We start from the raw sequence: 15215 nt of genomic DNA, 5'->3' as shown, positions 1-15215 counted from the left end.
TTATTTATTAGGCTAATGATATTCAAAAGGATCTCATATGAATATATGAAGGTGCTAGCAGCCTTCCTGATAACCCCTGACACTAGGTTTGATCAGTCTTGGCAGTAGATGTGACCCATGTCTTTGGAAAAGGTGGTACAACTCAGTCACATGAAAACATGCTGACATTCTTTAAGACATCGATTTAATTTCCACATATCAAAGAGACCTGTATTTACTATACATACAATATCTCCTGGTGGTCCTCTGGGTCCCATAGAGCCTTCAGGTCCTTGCTGACCCTAAAAGAAAGGTGATATGTAGTTCAACTTTGTTAAAAAACAGATTGTCCTTGAATATATATAAAACATGGTATGAACTTCATCTTTAGAAAGACGGGCTTTCTACCATCCTACCTTCTCTGAATAATTCTGAAATGTGCTTTGGGCTGACAAAGATAGTTTGAAGATGTTCTCATTTAAATGGGTCTTTTCCCACCAGCAAGTGAGGCCATGATAACCTCCCTCACCCATTGGTGGGAGCGCATCACATAAATCTCTCCTGCACCTCCCAACAGCTGGTCTTTCTTGGGACACCCCTGCGGAATCCCACATGGGGAACTCAAGCATCTCAGAGCTGCATAATTTGGGCTTAGAAATTGAATCTTGAGTTCTGTTCATTTTAAGGATATAGTTCAGGGTCATAGGTTTCGCTCACATTATTTACTCATAAAGGGTTTAGGGATGCTATTGTGAATATGCTTTGAAAAAGAGTTTAAAAATCTTACTGTGAACCAGAAAGCACAATTACTATGTGTGTAATAAATGCAGCCAATAGGGGGGAAATCACCATGGCAACATGATAAAATCTCTGAGAACGTTTGTGAAGAAAATGAGTGGCACACCAAAGCACTTTGTTTTGTACAGAAATGGCTATAACTCCAAAATTATTTCCTCTTTAACTCAGTTATTTCTTATATACCTTTAGTCCTGGACTTCCTATTAAACCGGGGGCACCAGGATCTCCAGGTTCGCCCTAAACATGTGGGTGGGAAGGACAGTGAAATGGTTAATGTAATCTTCACAATCTCATTAGGTTGGAGATGCCATAAAGAAGGTTATGAGATTACCTTTATTCCCTGTGATCCCATTATCCCAGGTTCTCCCTGTAAAAAAAAAAACAAAACAAACAAACAAACAAAAAAAACAACCATTTATGTAATGCTTAAACTCAGATGGGGATGAGCATCTCTAATACTTGAATTCATCTGCATTTCTACTAATTAACATAGAATAAAGGGGGAGATTATGGACAGCATGATGAAGGCAAGGAGGGGGTCACTCTAAAACATGATTTAAAATACTTATTGATATCAAGTAAATAATAACTCCTATTTTCTTTCTTCTTTATAATAGTTTTCTCCCCAGTATCCCTTTTGACTCTACAATCATATCTTATTAGCAATCATTGCATTCTCTACTTAGCTGACTTTGTTATGATTTGCCACCAGTTCATCCTATATCTCAGAGAATTAAAACCTCAGATGAAGAAGGAAAAGAAAGAGTGGAATTTAAGTTTATATGTCATGGTGATTCTACTATTGGGTATATGTACTTAATGAAAAAAAACAAAAAAATTAAGGTTACATAAAAGAGTACAATATTGGCTGTAATGAGTTTGCTTTTCTTATTTTCATGACTTATTATTGATCTTTTTGATATAATCACCCCATTTGATAAATTTAATTTGTACCATTAACAGAATTTTTGAAAAAAAACTGTATCTTATATTTTAATTTTATATTTTAGATATATTAAGTGTGTACCTTTCAAGACATTCATGTCCCATTACAAATAGTAATGGTTAAAGAAAATATACACTACCTAAGCCAAATGGTGCCATCAAATGATAAAACTTAACAAGGTTTAAAATTTCTCATTTATCAAAATAAGAGTAAAAAATCACAGAGGAAAAAGTAAAATGCTCAGAGAGGTTATTTTATCAAATCTATTAGACTCCACAGTAAACATACCAGAAATCAGAGAGATAGAAATCGATGAAGTAGAAAACACAAGATAGTGATAAAACATCTACTTACTCTATCTCCCTTTTCACCTTTTGTAAAAGCTTCCCCCTAGGAAAATGGGTAGAAAACAGAAGCAATTATAAACACTTTTGGAAATAAACTCTCCAAAACTGGATATGGATGAATCCTGCAGGCCACACTCAGGCCTCTGTCGCAAAAAAGTCCCTGAGATGACTCAGAATGTCACACAGTCTGCTTTGCGCAGTTTAAAGGGAACATATGAGAATTAATTAAAAAACTCATATTCCCAAGTGAACAGTAAGTTAATCATTCTAATACTATTTTGAGAATCCTGAGTGGAACAAATTGGAATGCTGCCCAAGGCTGAAGCTTCCTTTTTCATGGTTCACATAGAAGCTGATCACATTCTCTCTCTCCCTGCACCTCCTCCCCCCCCCCCCCCCGCCCAAACACACATATTGAGGCTTTCTCTCATTAGCTTTTCTGTTCCTCAAGTCACATGTATGCGATTTCATTTACTTTGCACAACAGTGCTGTGAGGAAGATATGGTCCCATTTCAAGTATGAGGAAAGAGACTCAGAAAGGTTCTGCGTAACTGAGTTATTTCCCCTAAAATAGCACTCACCCATTTTATGTCTCCTTGTTTATCTTGCCTATAAACTCTGTGAATGTAGGGATTTAATTGATCTCAACTATCATAGTATCTCTGGTGTACTGTTGGTGCCCAGTAAAAGTTTATTAAATTAGAGAATTTAAAGTTATGCAGACATAACAGTAATAGCTGATGTTCATTAAGTCCTCATAATGTATCAAACACTGATCTAATCACTGTTCTAGTTCCTTCTTATGTGTCACTGGGGTAGGTACCATTAGAACACCCATTTACGGATAAGGAAAATGAGGCACAGAGAAGTTAAGTAATTTCCCCAAGTCACATAGCCAGTGAGAGGTCATTCAGGATTTAAACCTAGACAACCTGAATTCAAACCCAGGCTTTGGTTACTCACTCTTATTTGATTTGTAATTTGATTTACTTATTATTTGAAATGAGTGAATTGACAATAAGATGGAAACCATACATCAAAAATTTTTTTTCTCTTGCGTATGAAAGTCAAGAGAAAACATGAGAACCAAAGGTAAATAATACTATGCTTAAAGGTCCTCTTAGGGACTGCTGGTCTTTTAAACAAATCACTAATGGGAGATAAGTGGTTAGTAAATAAACCTCTGTGGTTTGCGCCTCATGTCCTATGTGCTCAGGACTAGAGGGCTCACCTTATTCTCTTCCATATTTCCCAGCAACCTTGCAGTTACCCGGGGGCAGGCAGCTAGTATTGGCAATGCAATGTGAGCAGATGTAACATGTGTTACTGCAGGCTGAGGTAAGGAGGAGCCCAGTCCTGATGTTCCAGTCCCACTTTCCCCACAGTGGTGACCGAGAAGGTTGTGTATATCAGATGGCTGAGTTACATGGGGTAATCAGCCTGGTACCTGAATGCAGTGAGGGTCAACACCCACTCCTCCCAACCCAACCATGCTGGGCATGCAGCATGAGCAAGAGATAATCTTTCTTGCATTAAGCCACAGACATTTCAGGGTTAATGTGTTACTTAGCATAACTTAGCCTACCCTGTTATGCCCCATATCTAGCCAAGACGATTAAATCTCTTATTTTTGGTTGGTGTGCCGGGTCACTCAGCTGGTTAAACATCCAATTCTTGATTTCAGCTCAGGTCATGATCTCACAGTTCATGAGTTCAAGCCCCATATCGGGCTCTGCACAGCCTGCTTGGTATTCTCTCTGTCCCTCTCTCTGTCCCTCCCCTGCTCACACTCTCTCTCTCAAAATAAATAAATAGAGCTTAATTTTTTTAATCTCTTATTATTGGTTAATTGCTATACATTAAATCAGAGCATTATTTATAATCTTGTCTTTCAGCCTTAATTCAAAAAATTCTATTTGATTTTTAAGAGATGATGTTATTTAGATATAAGCATAGGCCACATTGCTTCTATAACTGCTTATTTGCTTATATCACATTGCTTATATCATGCTTATTTAGAGCCACTGTGAATCCATATTGATTAAAGTAACAGGTTAAAAAAACAATAATAAAAAAATAAAACCAGGAGCCTGGTTATCTCAAGACTTGATATTTAGTCCTAGCTCCAATGGTCACTATCTGGGTCAAGTACCTTGCCTTTTAGAACCTCTCTTTCTTTATCTGAGGTTTAACCAGATGATCTCTTTTAAGTATATTTTAGCTCTGATATGTTACACATAAAGTTATATTCTAAATGTTTAGTAGCGGGGCGGGGGGGAACTGCCATTCAGGATAAATGGTTCAGAACTCAAATCTGTATGAAAATCATTCCTCTTTTTGGGACTTTTGGTGATTTTGCTAAGTCAGGTCCAGATTCTGTTCTGGAATAGAGTGTGAGAGGGATGCCTGGGTGGCTCAGTCGGTTAAGTGTCCGACTTTCAGCTCAGGTCATGATCTCATGGGCTGTGGGTTCGAGGCCCACGTCGGGCTCTATGCTGACAGCTCAGAGCCTGGAGCCTGCATCAGATTCTGTGTGTGTGTGTGTCTCTCTCTCTGCCACTCCCCAACTTGTGCTCTGTCTCTGTCTCTCTCTCTCTCTCTCTCAAAAATAAACAAACATTAAAAAAAAAAGGAAAGAAAGAAAGTGTGAGACCACAAAGGGCTAAACTCTGCATAACATTGTAAAAATGTGTTTCTTTTATGTGGGGGGCAGAGAGGAAGGCAGGCAAGATCTTAAAGTAGTTCCCCCTCATCTGTGATTTCACTTTCCATGATTTGTCACTCACAGCCAACTGCAGTTTGGAACCAGATGATCCTCCTTCTGAGGAATCATCATGTCAATAATAGCCTAACACTATGTCACAACACCTACATCATTCACCTCACTTCGTCTCTTCACGTAGGCATTGATGATTTCACTTCATCACAAGAAGGGCGAGTGCAGTACAAGATATTCTGAGTGAGAGTACATTCACATAACTTATCACAGTATATTGTTATAATTGTCCTATTTTACTATTAGTTATTGTTGAGGATCTCTTGCTGTGCCTAATTTATAAATTAAACTTTGCCATAGGTATGTATGTATGTACATATACGAAAAAACAGTGTATAGAGTTGACCCTGAACAACACAGGTTTGAATTGCATGGGTTTACTTATATGCAGATTTTTTTTATAGTACAGTCCTGTAAAATGCATTTTATCTTATGATTCTCTTAGTATTTTCTTTTCTCTAGCTTCCTTATTGTAAGAATACAGTACAATACACATAACATACAAAATATGTGTTAATCAGTTGTTCATTGGTCAACAGTAGGCAATTAGTAATTAAGTTCTGGGGAGTCAAAAGCAATATGTGGATTTTCAACTATGCTGGGGCTTAGTGCCCCTAACACCCATGTTGTTCAGGGTCAACTGTATAGGGTTTGGTACTATTGGCGGTTTTAGGCATCCATTGGAGGTCTTGGCACCTATCCTCCTTGAACAGGTGGGACTACTGTATAGGGACGTGGAATAATTAAGGGATTAAGAGGGAACTGGCTAAGAGAAAAGTTAAAAGGAAAAGAAGTCTGTTTCTCCTATGTAAGGCAGATAGGGCCAATGATAATCTCAGTGGGGTAGGTGGGCTGCCCCCAAACGTCCGTGGTGGGAGAGAAAGCCAGAGCGAATCTCCTAGAAGCTGTGAAGTCCCCCAACCATTGCTACTAAGAGCATGATCCAAGGGCCAACAGCATGAGCATCACCTGGGAGCTAGTGAGAACTGCAGCCTCTCAGGCCCCACCCCAGACTTACTGAATTAGACCCAGCATTTCAAAAGATCCCTAGGTGATTCAAATGCACTTTCCATTTGAGAAACGCTGCTCTTAAACCATTCCAAGTTCCTTTTTTCTGCCCTTCCTGTTTTCCCAATAGAATTTTTTCAAATCTGAAATCCAGGTCTGCCATGTGTCACCCAGTAGTTTAAAAGGTGAGTTTGAGTGTCCAAGCGTGGAGGGGAGACAGTGTAGACCTAGAGAAGCAGTTACGAATGGTTAAGAGTTGTCAACAAATGTGGAGCATCAGGAATAGTTAAGCAGATGGAGGGGACCAATCACCAGGCTGGATTTGTGGAATGTGAGTTTCTCAGACATTCTTGGAAAAATGAAGCTGGGAAATCCCATGAAAGACTGTCACTTGCTACAGTTGAATATGGAAGCTTGGACTGGACACCAAAAGCAAGCATGACCCCTACAGGGAGGACAACTTGCGTTACTTGGGTAACAGCATTGATTGTAAAGCTGCCTGCAAAATTACTGTCATAGACAAAGATGCCTACATTTTCAAGTGGAAGCACAGGGAAATTTTGGCTTTGTAATATTAAATACTGTTTCTGTTTGGCATGCAGGCATTTTAGGGACGTCTGCATTCACTATCCCTGGTAAACTTATATCCTTTAGTCACAATGGTAAGGAAGCAGGGAAAAGTGCTTTTAAAAAAGTATTACACTTTTTTTCTTGTTCTTTTTAAATTGTTTTATTTATTTTTAATTAATTAATTTTTAAAATTTACATCCAAGTTAGTTAGCATATAGTGCAACAATGATTTCAGGAGTAGATTCCAGTGATTCATCCCTTATGTATAACACCCAGTGCTCAAAAAAAAAATTATATATATATATCTTTATATATATATGTCTTTATGATATATATAAAGATATATATATGATATATATAAAGATATATATGATATATATAAAGATATATATAAAGATATATATATGATATATATAAAGATATATATATAAAGATATATATGATATATATAAAGATATATATATGATATATATAAAGATATATATATAAAGATATATATATATCATATATATATATCTATATATATATCTATATATATATAAAGATAAAGCATTTAAGTCTGAGTCTTGCTGATTTTTACAGACTGCTGTGGGTTTTTGTCTTTGCCTTTTTAGCAGGATTTTTAAAAAGTTATTTTTGGACTAGTATTCACATAATCTCTTTAGGTAGCCCTATTTGAGTATAAATGATAATTTAGGTTTTGTCCCCTTACAAAAGAATTAAGTTTTGAAAGAAAGTGGTCTCAGTAATCAGTATTACTGATCAAAGCCACTTTGATCTTATAAAAACCAAGGAAGGAAAATAACTTCAGAAAGTATACTGCCAGCAATAGATATAAGTTTTTAATTTTTTTGGATGTATTAGCTCCAGTTTTTTGATATATTGACTTTATTATTTATTATAGTTATAATGTTTAGTTATGGCAGAGCAGCTTAGTAATTTTTAAACCCCGTGTTCTATAATTAGTCTACCTAAGTGTGATTCATAGCTCTAACACACTAGCTATGTGACCTAGGGCAAGTTGCTTAACCTCTCTGGCCTCAGTTTCTTCATATGAAGAACAAGGGTGATAATAGCCTACCTATCTCATTAAAAAAAAAAAGATTCAGTTACTTAATGCCTTACATAGAGCATTTGCTCAAATATCTTATTGACTATTGTTTGCCAAGGCAGGGACAAACAAGGTTCATGGAATTAGTGCTGATTAGGAAAAATACTTTTAATTCTATTTTTGTGAATATTCTTCCTTTGTCCTAAAAGTGTTAATACTTACAGATTCTCCTTTTTGACCTTTAGGGCCAATGGACCCTGGAAATCCCGGTTGTCCAGCTTCACCCTTTTGAGAAAAAGCAGAAGAGTGATTTTGCATGAGGTCAGATGAGTACTGTAGTGACTCTCAGATTCAAGAGTGATTGTGCTCCTTCTGGCCATGGAATTTACCTATTGTCGTCCAAGGAGGAGTTCTGAATCTAGTTATACTATTTGCATAATCATGTATTTGTCAGCACTTCACAATGCCTTTAGCTCTTTCAGAAATCCATAATATTCATAATGATATTCAAAATTAATGTGAAACAAATTATTTTTCATGGAAAGATGTTCAGAGAAGAAAAATATATAATCTTGTCCTGTTTTGCCAAAAAAAATTTGTGTGTGTGTGATCTTAAAGACATCAGATTGTTTAACTGACAATAATCCAAGACTCATTTTATCTCAGACACTTCTTTCTTTTTTTAGGAGGAGGAGTGGGGAGCCATGGGAAGAAAAGGGAGTCTCTCAGCTGTTTCCAGCATTGATATAATCACTTAAATGACTGGCTGTGGACAAAGAAGACATTCTTGTCCATGTGGTAACAGCAGCTTAGGAATGTGTAAGATGTTCTGGTCAGAGATCTTGAAAAGGGATTTGTATGTGACATATAAAAAAGTACTTTGAGAAAATACAATTTAGAAATAATACTGTGGGAGGAAAACAGATCACTAGTCAGACTTTGGAGGATCCCAGCATTGTGCTTCCTTTCAGCATCTACCAAGATCCTTGAATATCACATTATGGTTAAAGTAAATACAGCCACTGGAAGTATGTTGGATTTTTTTTTTCCAACCTCAAAAGCGTTTTTGCAAAATGATGTTCACCATGGTATTTCTGGGCATATACCTTTTTCACCTTTCTTACACATTTTTTATTTTGAAAAAAATATAGAAAACATAAAGTCAAACGTGTCAAACCTCTGTGTACCAGGTACCCCAAATGAAAGTAATACAAAAATTTGCAATCTAAGAAGAAATTTCCTACATTTCCCCTTCTATTTCTGTCCCAGAGGAAGCCACTCTCTTGAATGTAGTGTTTATATTTTTCAGTCCGTGTTTTTTCACTTTTACTGCATATATGTAATCATAAACAATATATTATTTGATATTTAAAACAAATTCCATAAATAGCTTTTTTTTTGTATATGATATCCTATAACTTGCATTTTACCACTCAAAGTTGTTTTTAATATCCATTCCTATTGATACATATAGATCTAGTTCACTCATTGTAACCACAGGACAGCATTCTATAATGTTACTATATACCAGGGTTTACCCAAGCCCCATTGATGGGCATTTGGGTTGTCTCCAGCTTTTCTTTATTATAAACAAATGCTGTAGTGCACATCTCTATATCTTCCCCCTTTTATGGATGTGTTTATCTGTTTATTTTGAAGCCTCAAACAACAGTCCACCCAAAATACTTCAAATAAAAATTTATTACAGTCCCAAAAATGTTGGCTTATTTCCACACTTCTATCTAAATCAATATCTTATGACTTTACACTAGAGGAAGATGGAGTTTGTCATGTGCAATTGATAGAGAAGATCACATTTTTCAAAAGGTTCTTCTAGATTTGTGGAATATATTTTTTAAAATTAATCTTGATTTTATTAATGTATTTTTCCTTCTTGAACCTAAACATTTAATGTACCATCACCAGTCTTATACTAACCACACTGTAGCAGAAACTATTCTTTTTTCTAGATATAATAAATTCTATCTAAAATAAGAAGAGGGAGAAATTGGTAGATACATTTAAAAAACCAATTGCTGTTGGTTGTAAAGAGAAAATAAACAACTGGCTTTGTCTGAGCATTAGGGTGTACAGAGTGACCATCCTGTTACTCATCTGGTAGGTGTTAAAATCCCCAGTGCATAGGGGCGAAGGAAAAACATGCCTAGTAGTTAGACTAATCTGCAAAATATAAAAGTAGAAATCAGGGAAGGGGTCTAGAAATTACTATTAAAGTCACATCTACCTGCTACCAAAGGGGAAGTAGAGGGGATTATATAAGAAGAGTAATTATATTCAGAGCTGCTATATATTTGAACCCATGTAAATAAGTCTCCATTGAAATGTAGAGGAAGGACCCAGTAGAGGCATGGGTCCATCTCTCTGAGTGGTACTTGGTCAGGCTGGACTTAGAGGAAATCTTAGGGACCTATTCCCTCATATAAAATTCTGTAAACAAAAGCATTTCATATCTGAATCTTAGACACATGAGGAGTTGGTTTTCATATTTAAAATGAATGTTCAGTGATTTATCACTGTGGCTAGCAGTTGAAAGGCAGATGAATTTACTGAGCTTCAGGAAAAGCTGTCCTCTAATTTGACACTTTCAAAGCTATTTGAAAGGCCTGGTGCTATTGAGGCTTAGTTTTTTTCTCCCGTCAGTTGGCCCCAAAAGATACCTCCTAATTTCATAGTAGTCCTTAGATGTGCTGCTACCTTATTCCACTGTCTATATAAAGGAGTAGTTCTCCTCAACCAATCTGTAAACATGTTATTCCTTCACCACATTCTGCCAGTCTCAGGAAAGCTGTAGAGCAGGTATCATCATTTTAACACTGGTCGCCTGGTCACATGGCTGCCATGGTCTCTACTTCCGGTTACTAGTAGCCACTAGTGTCCGTTGGTGTTTCTCCCTGTATTTTAGTGTTCTTGATACAGGATGTGGCTGCTAAGCCTGGGTTGATCTGTGTGTAGATTCTGCTGCTTGGGTTTTGGGTAGGCTGCTTTCGTGATTCTATTTTGCGTTGAGAAGTGATGTATTCTACAGCAATAACAAATCACTTATGTGTTGAAGTTGTACTTCTGACTAAATCTTTTGTTCAATGATATAAATTGGGTCCTTTCTCTGTCAAAATTATGGTGGGAGGTGCAAAGATGAACAAGACCAGGTGTTAAGGATGGCAACAGCTATGAATACCAAAGACAGAGAAATGACACTTCGTGAGAAGAAAGTCTGGAGTGAATGAGTGGAAAGGAACAAATCTTTAGTGGAACCTTAATATGTGTCAGGTATTGTGTTTTGGGGTAAGCTCATCTCATCTCATTTGATTTCAATCCGGCCATTAACTCTTTGTGTTGACACAATTATGTCCATTTAATGGATGAGGAAACTGATGCTCAGAGAAATGAAGTGATTTTCACAAGTAGTTAGTTAATGGCACAATGAATTTTGACCCCAGAGCCCATGTTCTTTCCACCACTCAGTGGTTCTCACTCCTGACTGCCTGTTACAATCATCTGAAGCACTTTTAAACATATTTCCTCAGACTTATTTACATGGGTTCAAATATATAGACTCGACACCAAGTCAACCACAGGTATGGGCTCCACAGCAAATCAGAGTCTCTGGGCGTGAAGCCTGAGCAGTAGTATTTTCTAAGAGCTCCCCATGTGATCTCAATGTGCAGCCAGGGTTGAGAACTACCAAGGTCCACTATAGGTGCAAGCAAAGATCTGTGAGGGCAGCTTGAAGGAGGTTTAAATTCTCATTATGGTGACCCATGAACAGCATTATAATTTAAAAAATGAATGTATTGATTCATAACAGATACTAACCATTTAGTACCTTAGGTAGAGGTAGAGGTGACCTTACTCTTCCAGCAAGTGCTATGCTTGTCTTTCAGTTTATTTTATGCATTATTTATTGGCAGAGTCTTTCTCCTGTTAATTAGAATTCTTACAAATCATTTCATATGTACATTTATATCAGGTACTGCATCAAGCTCCCTGTAGACTCTTCTAGGTTATTCCTCTGGGTGGGAGGAGGGAACAGTTATACCACTGGCTTTTTCTAATTCCACTTAAGATTCTGAAGCAACTAGAAAAGATTTTGAGCAATAGAAAAGGTCCTTAGAGTTTGAAATACACCTGTTTTACAGAATCAAATTTCTCATCATTGAGGTCTTAAGAATTCCTAAGTAACATATGTTTCCTAATGAACATAGCAAAACAGAAGCCAGCTGTTTTGTTTCAATAAATGAATCATCATTTAAATACTTTAAAAGTGCCACAGCACTCTTCTTTGCTCAGCTGTCCTATGTGACAAGCTTTGTGGCTTTCTTTCTTTCCCCCATTAGCCCACATGTGCGCAGTAGTAATTGCTTAAAATGTAATGTGTTTGTCACGGTGGTGTAGGAATTCTGTAAGCTATTTGATTACAGAAAATAATGCTAATGTACTACCCGTACAATCCTAGACACATAAATGCCTTATTATTGCTGTATAATCAATACTTTCTGGATATCTTTTTAAGAATGTCAAGGTTTTACTTATTTTTTTTTTTGCAGAAAATTTCATTTTCAATGGTCAATTTAAAAGAAGTTTCTAGTTTCTGTTGAGACCATCTTTTAGCAATATTTTCTGGTGATAGATGTATGGTCTTTTGAATAGATTGGTTGCACTGATTTATAAGGCGCAGAAGTCATATTTTCTCGAATTCATGTCGAAATACCCTGCTCTCAATCAAGAGAATTTTTACTGGGTGAATGAATGAAAGTAGCACTCACAGGACACATTCCCTCGGAGTATTTTCAGACCTACTCATCTCTGTCTGTAGGTTTAATGTGCATTGTTTTTTTTCCTGACAATGGTACATTCACACTGAATTCAAGGTCATCACAATTTCAGAATCAAATCAGAGTGAAACATCTTTCTGAATGGGCAAGTGAATCTGTCATCTTCACAGCTCACATAATTAAACCAGTGACTGATGACGAGGAGAAATGCAATAGAAATTTATTAGCATTTTAATTTTAAAACTGTTTTGAAATAATAATGATTATACATTATAAAACTCCACCAAAAAATGCCCCCATGATGGTTTATGTATGGGTACTTAAGATGACACAAAAATAGGGAGCCTGAGCCTGAGGCATTTTGCTAAAGGGGGTCTTCAATTTTTTTTTTTTTTTTGCCACCTGCACAGATTCATGAAACATCGCTTTATGAATCAAAGCTTGTGTTCCAATTTCATTTCCCTTGTTCCAGCTATTTCCCCTTCCTCTTCCTTGTAGCCAACTGCTATTCAGCAATCTTCACTGAGGAGCAAATCCTCAGTGCCTAATCCCGCTGTCTGGTCAGGAGGCGGAGAGGCTTGCGCCCCCTGCAGGCTGGGCTCCCCAAGGACAGAACTCCGTGTGGCAGCAGGACTGCCCCTGACATGTGAATGCATAGGTAGATGTAAAACCCCGGTTGCTTTGTTCACTTTGGCAAATCTGATTACCTTCTCTCCTTTTGGGCCACCAGCTCCATATTCACCAAGGTTTCCCTAGGTAAACATAAGACAAATATAAATACAAAAACAGTCCATTTATGTTTAATACACTCAGCCCCTGCATTAAAAATATAGTAAGATAATAGTGCCGTAACAGCTTTTTATGAATACCATCTCAATCATTTTTGTCTCTCTCACCTTCTGTGAAATATTCTTGAAAATCTCCAATTTTGGAGATACTATCTATCTTCTGTGACTTCCCCCCCACAGGAGATGATTCGGGAGAAATACCACACTTCCAAGGGCAAACTGTCGTTACTCCAAATTAATGCCTGGCAACATTACTTGGTCACCAACAACTCCACTGACATGGCTTTGTAACATTGTTAATGATATCTTTATTTCTCACTGTAACGGACTTTCCATTAATTAACCTCTTGGTTGCACTTGCCACTCTCTTGACTTGTATAATACCTCACTTTCCTAGTATCTTCCTATTTTTCTGACCTGTCCTCTTTCTCCTCACCTAACGGGTAAAGGTTAGATTTCCTCAGGACTTATGTCCAGACTCTTTTCTCTTGTGACTCAACATTTTCTCCTGGGCATACTTCTTTGCTCCCATGGCTTCGGTATAATCTATACAAAGATGGACAGTTTTATAAACCCAGCACACATCTCCTGAGTTTTGACCCATGTATCAAATTTTCTACTTGCTGTATACACTTGTAAATTCTAGAAAAAAATTCATATTCAAGAGTTTCAAACGAAAATTAAAAAAATATAATAATACACACATATATGAGAGAGAGAGATGAGAGTATTACATCACGCTGTTAACATTCATTAGCCCAGAAGTGGGGTAATAAGAATTGACTTCTTCCGAATGTATCTCTATAGTTACTTGTTAAAATGCATAGTAATTTCATTTTACAATTGAAAAAAACTCAAGCAAAGAAAGAAAACCAAGGAAAAAAAGAAAATCTGAAAAATTTCCCTTCCATAGAAGTCTTCCTTCTTCACTCTGGCTATCATTGTTAACACCGCCCTCCTCCTTATTCCTCAAGTCCCATCAGTCATCCAGCCTGGTTTCTCTGTTCCCCAAGTCTCTTCTCTTCACACTAACTGTCTTCACTCCAGGTAAGCTATCATCATGTCTTGCCAGGACTATTGCAGTTGCTCCCTAACTGGCATTCTATAATCCAGTCTTGCTCCCCATACACCTACATTTTCTATATACAGTCAGAAAGAGATTCTGAGCCCCTTCCTTCTAATCCTTTATAAAGCCATCAAAATCCCACCTGACTTGAACTCATTTTCCTCTACAGGATCATGGTAGCCACTGCTCTCCCTCAGAATTTCCGTCTGGAACAGCTTTCTTTTAGCTTCTCAAATGGAGCAAGGTACTTCCCATTTTACCCTTTAAGTCATCACTCTGTCCTCACCCTTTGTCCAGTTAGCAACTATTCATCATCCCTCAGGTCTCAAGTATTAGAAGATGCCATTCACAGAAGCCTCCTGCAGGTCTCCCAGACAGGTTCCCCTCTCATCTTCTCATTGGATATTGTAGCTTTCTTTCATAATACTTACCAATATTTTTAATTTTGTGTTTGTGTAAAGAATTTTGCATCTTTTACACTAGAATACAAGCTCCATGATGACCTGGAATTGAATGCCCCATTCCTAGCACAGTACTTAACATACAGGAAACATTCAACAAATATTTGTTGAATAAATAAGCCTATAATTGGAATTTATGTGTTTTCTCATTAAAATCTTTTTATTAAAATACATGTGTTGGGGTGCCTAGGTGGCTCAGTCAGTTAAGCGTCTGACTCTTGGTTTTGGTTCAGGTCTCATCATTCATTGAATAGAGCTCCACATGCTGTTAGCATGGAGCCTGCTTGTGCTCTCTCTCTCTGCCTCTCTTTCAAAATAAATAAGCTTAAAAATAAAATAAAATATCTGTGTTGATAGAAAAAATTAAAAGTAGAGGAACTTTAAAAAAAATGTTTATTTATTTTTGAGAGAGAATGCGAGCAGGCGGGGGGCAGAGAGAGAAGGAGACAGAGAATCCCAAGCAGGCTCCATGCTGTCAGTGCAGATCCTGATGCAGGGCTTGAACTCACAAGGTGTGAGATCATGACCTGAGCTGAAATCAAGAGTTGGACGCTTAACTGACTGAGCCACTCAGGCACACCAAAATTAGGGGAACATTTAAACAACAAAAATATCCAGAGGCACTCATTCA

At 37.2% G+C, this 15215-nt stretch overlaps 1 protein-coding gene across 1 annotated transcript in view; it reads right to left on the bottom strand.

Annotated features, from left to right (window-relative positions):
- Nucleotides 1-15215, bottom strand: part of COL19A1 (collagen type XIX alpha 1 chain) — a 342994-nt gene that overhangs the window by 62304 nt on the left and 265475 nt on the right. The window contains exons 18-23 of the mRNA XM_032593194.1: nt 12977-13021; nt 7699-7761; nt 2078-2113; nt 1109-1144; nt 961-1014; nt 228-281 (exon numbers count right to left, since the gene is read on the bottom strand). Coding sequence (XP_032449085.1) covers nt 228-281; nt 961-1014; nt 1109-1144; nt 2078-2113; nt 7699-7761; nt 12977-13021 — 288 coding nt within the window. The remainder of the gene's footprint in view (nt 1-227; nt 282-960; nt 1015-1108; nt 1145-2077; nt 2114-7698; nt 7762-12976; nt 13022-15215) is intronic.

Source organism: Lynx canadensis, chromosome B2 (assembly GCF_007474595.2).
Source record: "Lynx canadensis isolate LIC74 chromosome B2, mLynCan4.pri.v2, whole genome shotgun sequence".
NCBI classification, from domain to species: Eukaryota; Metazoa; Chordata; class Mammalia; order Carnivora; family Felidae; genus Lynx; species Lynx canadensis.
This window is presented reverse-complemented; position numbering and strand designations above follow the sequence as displayed.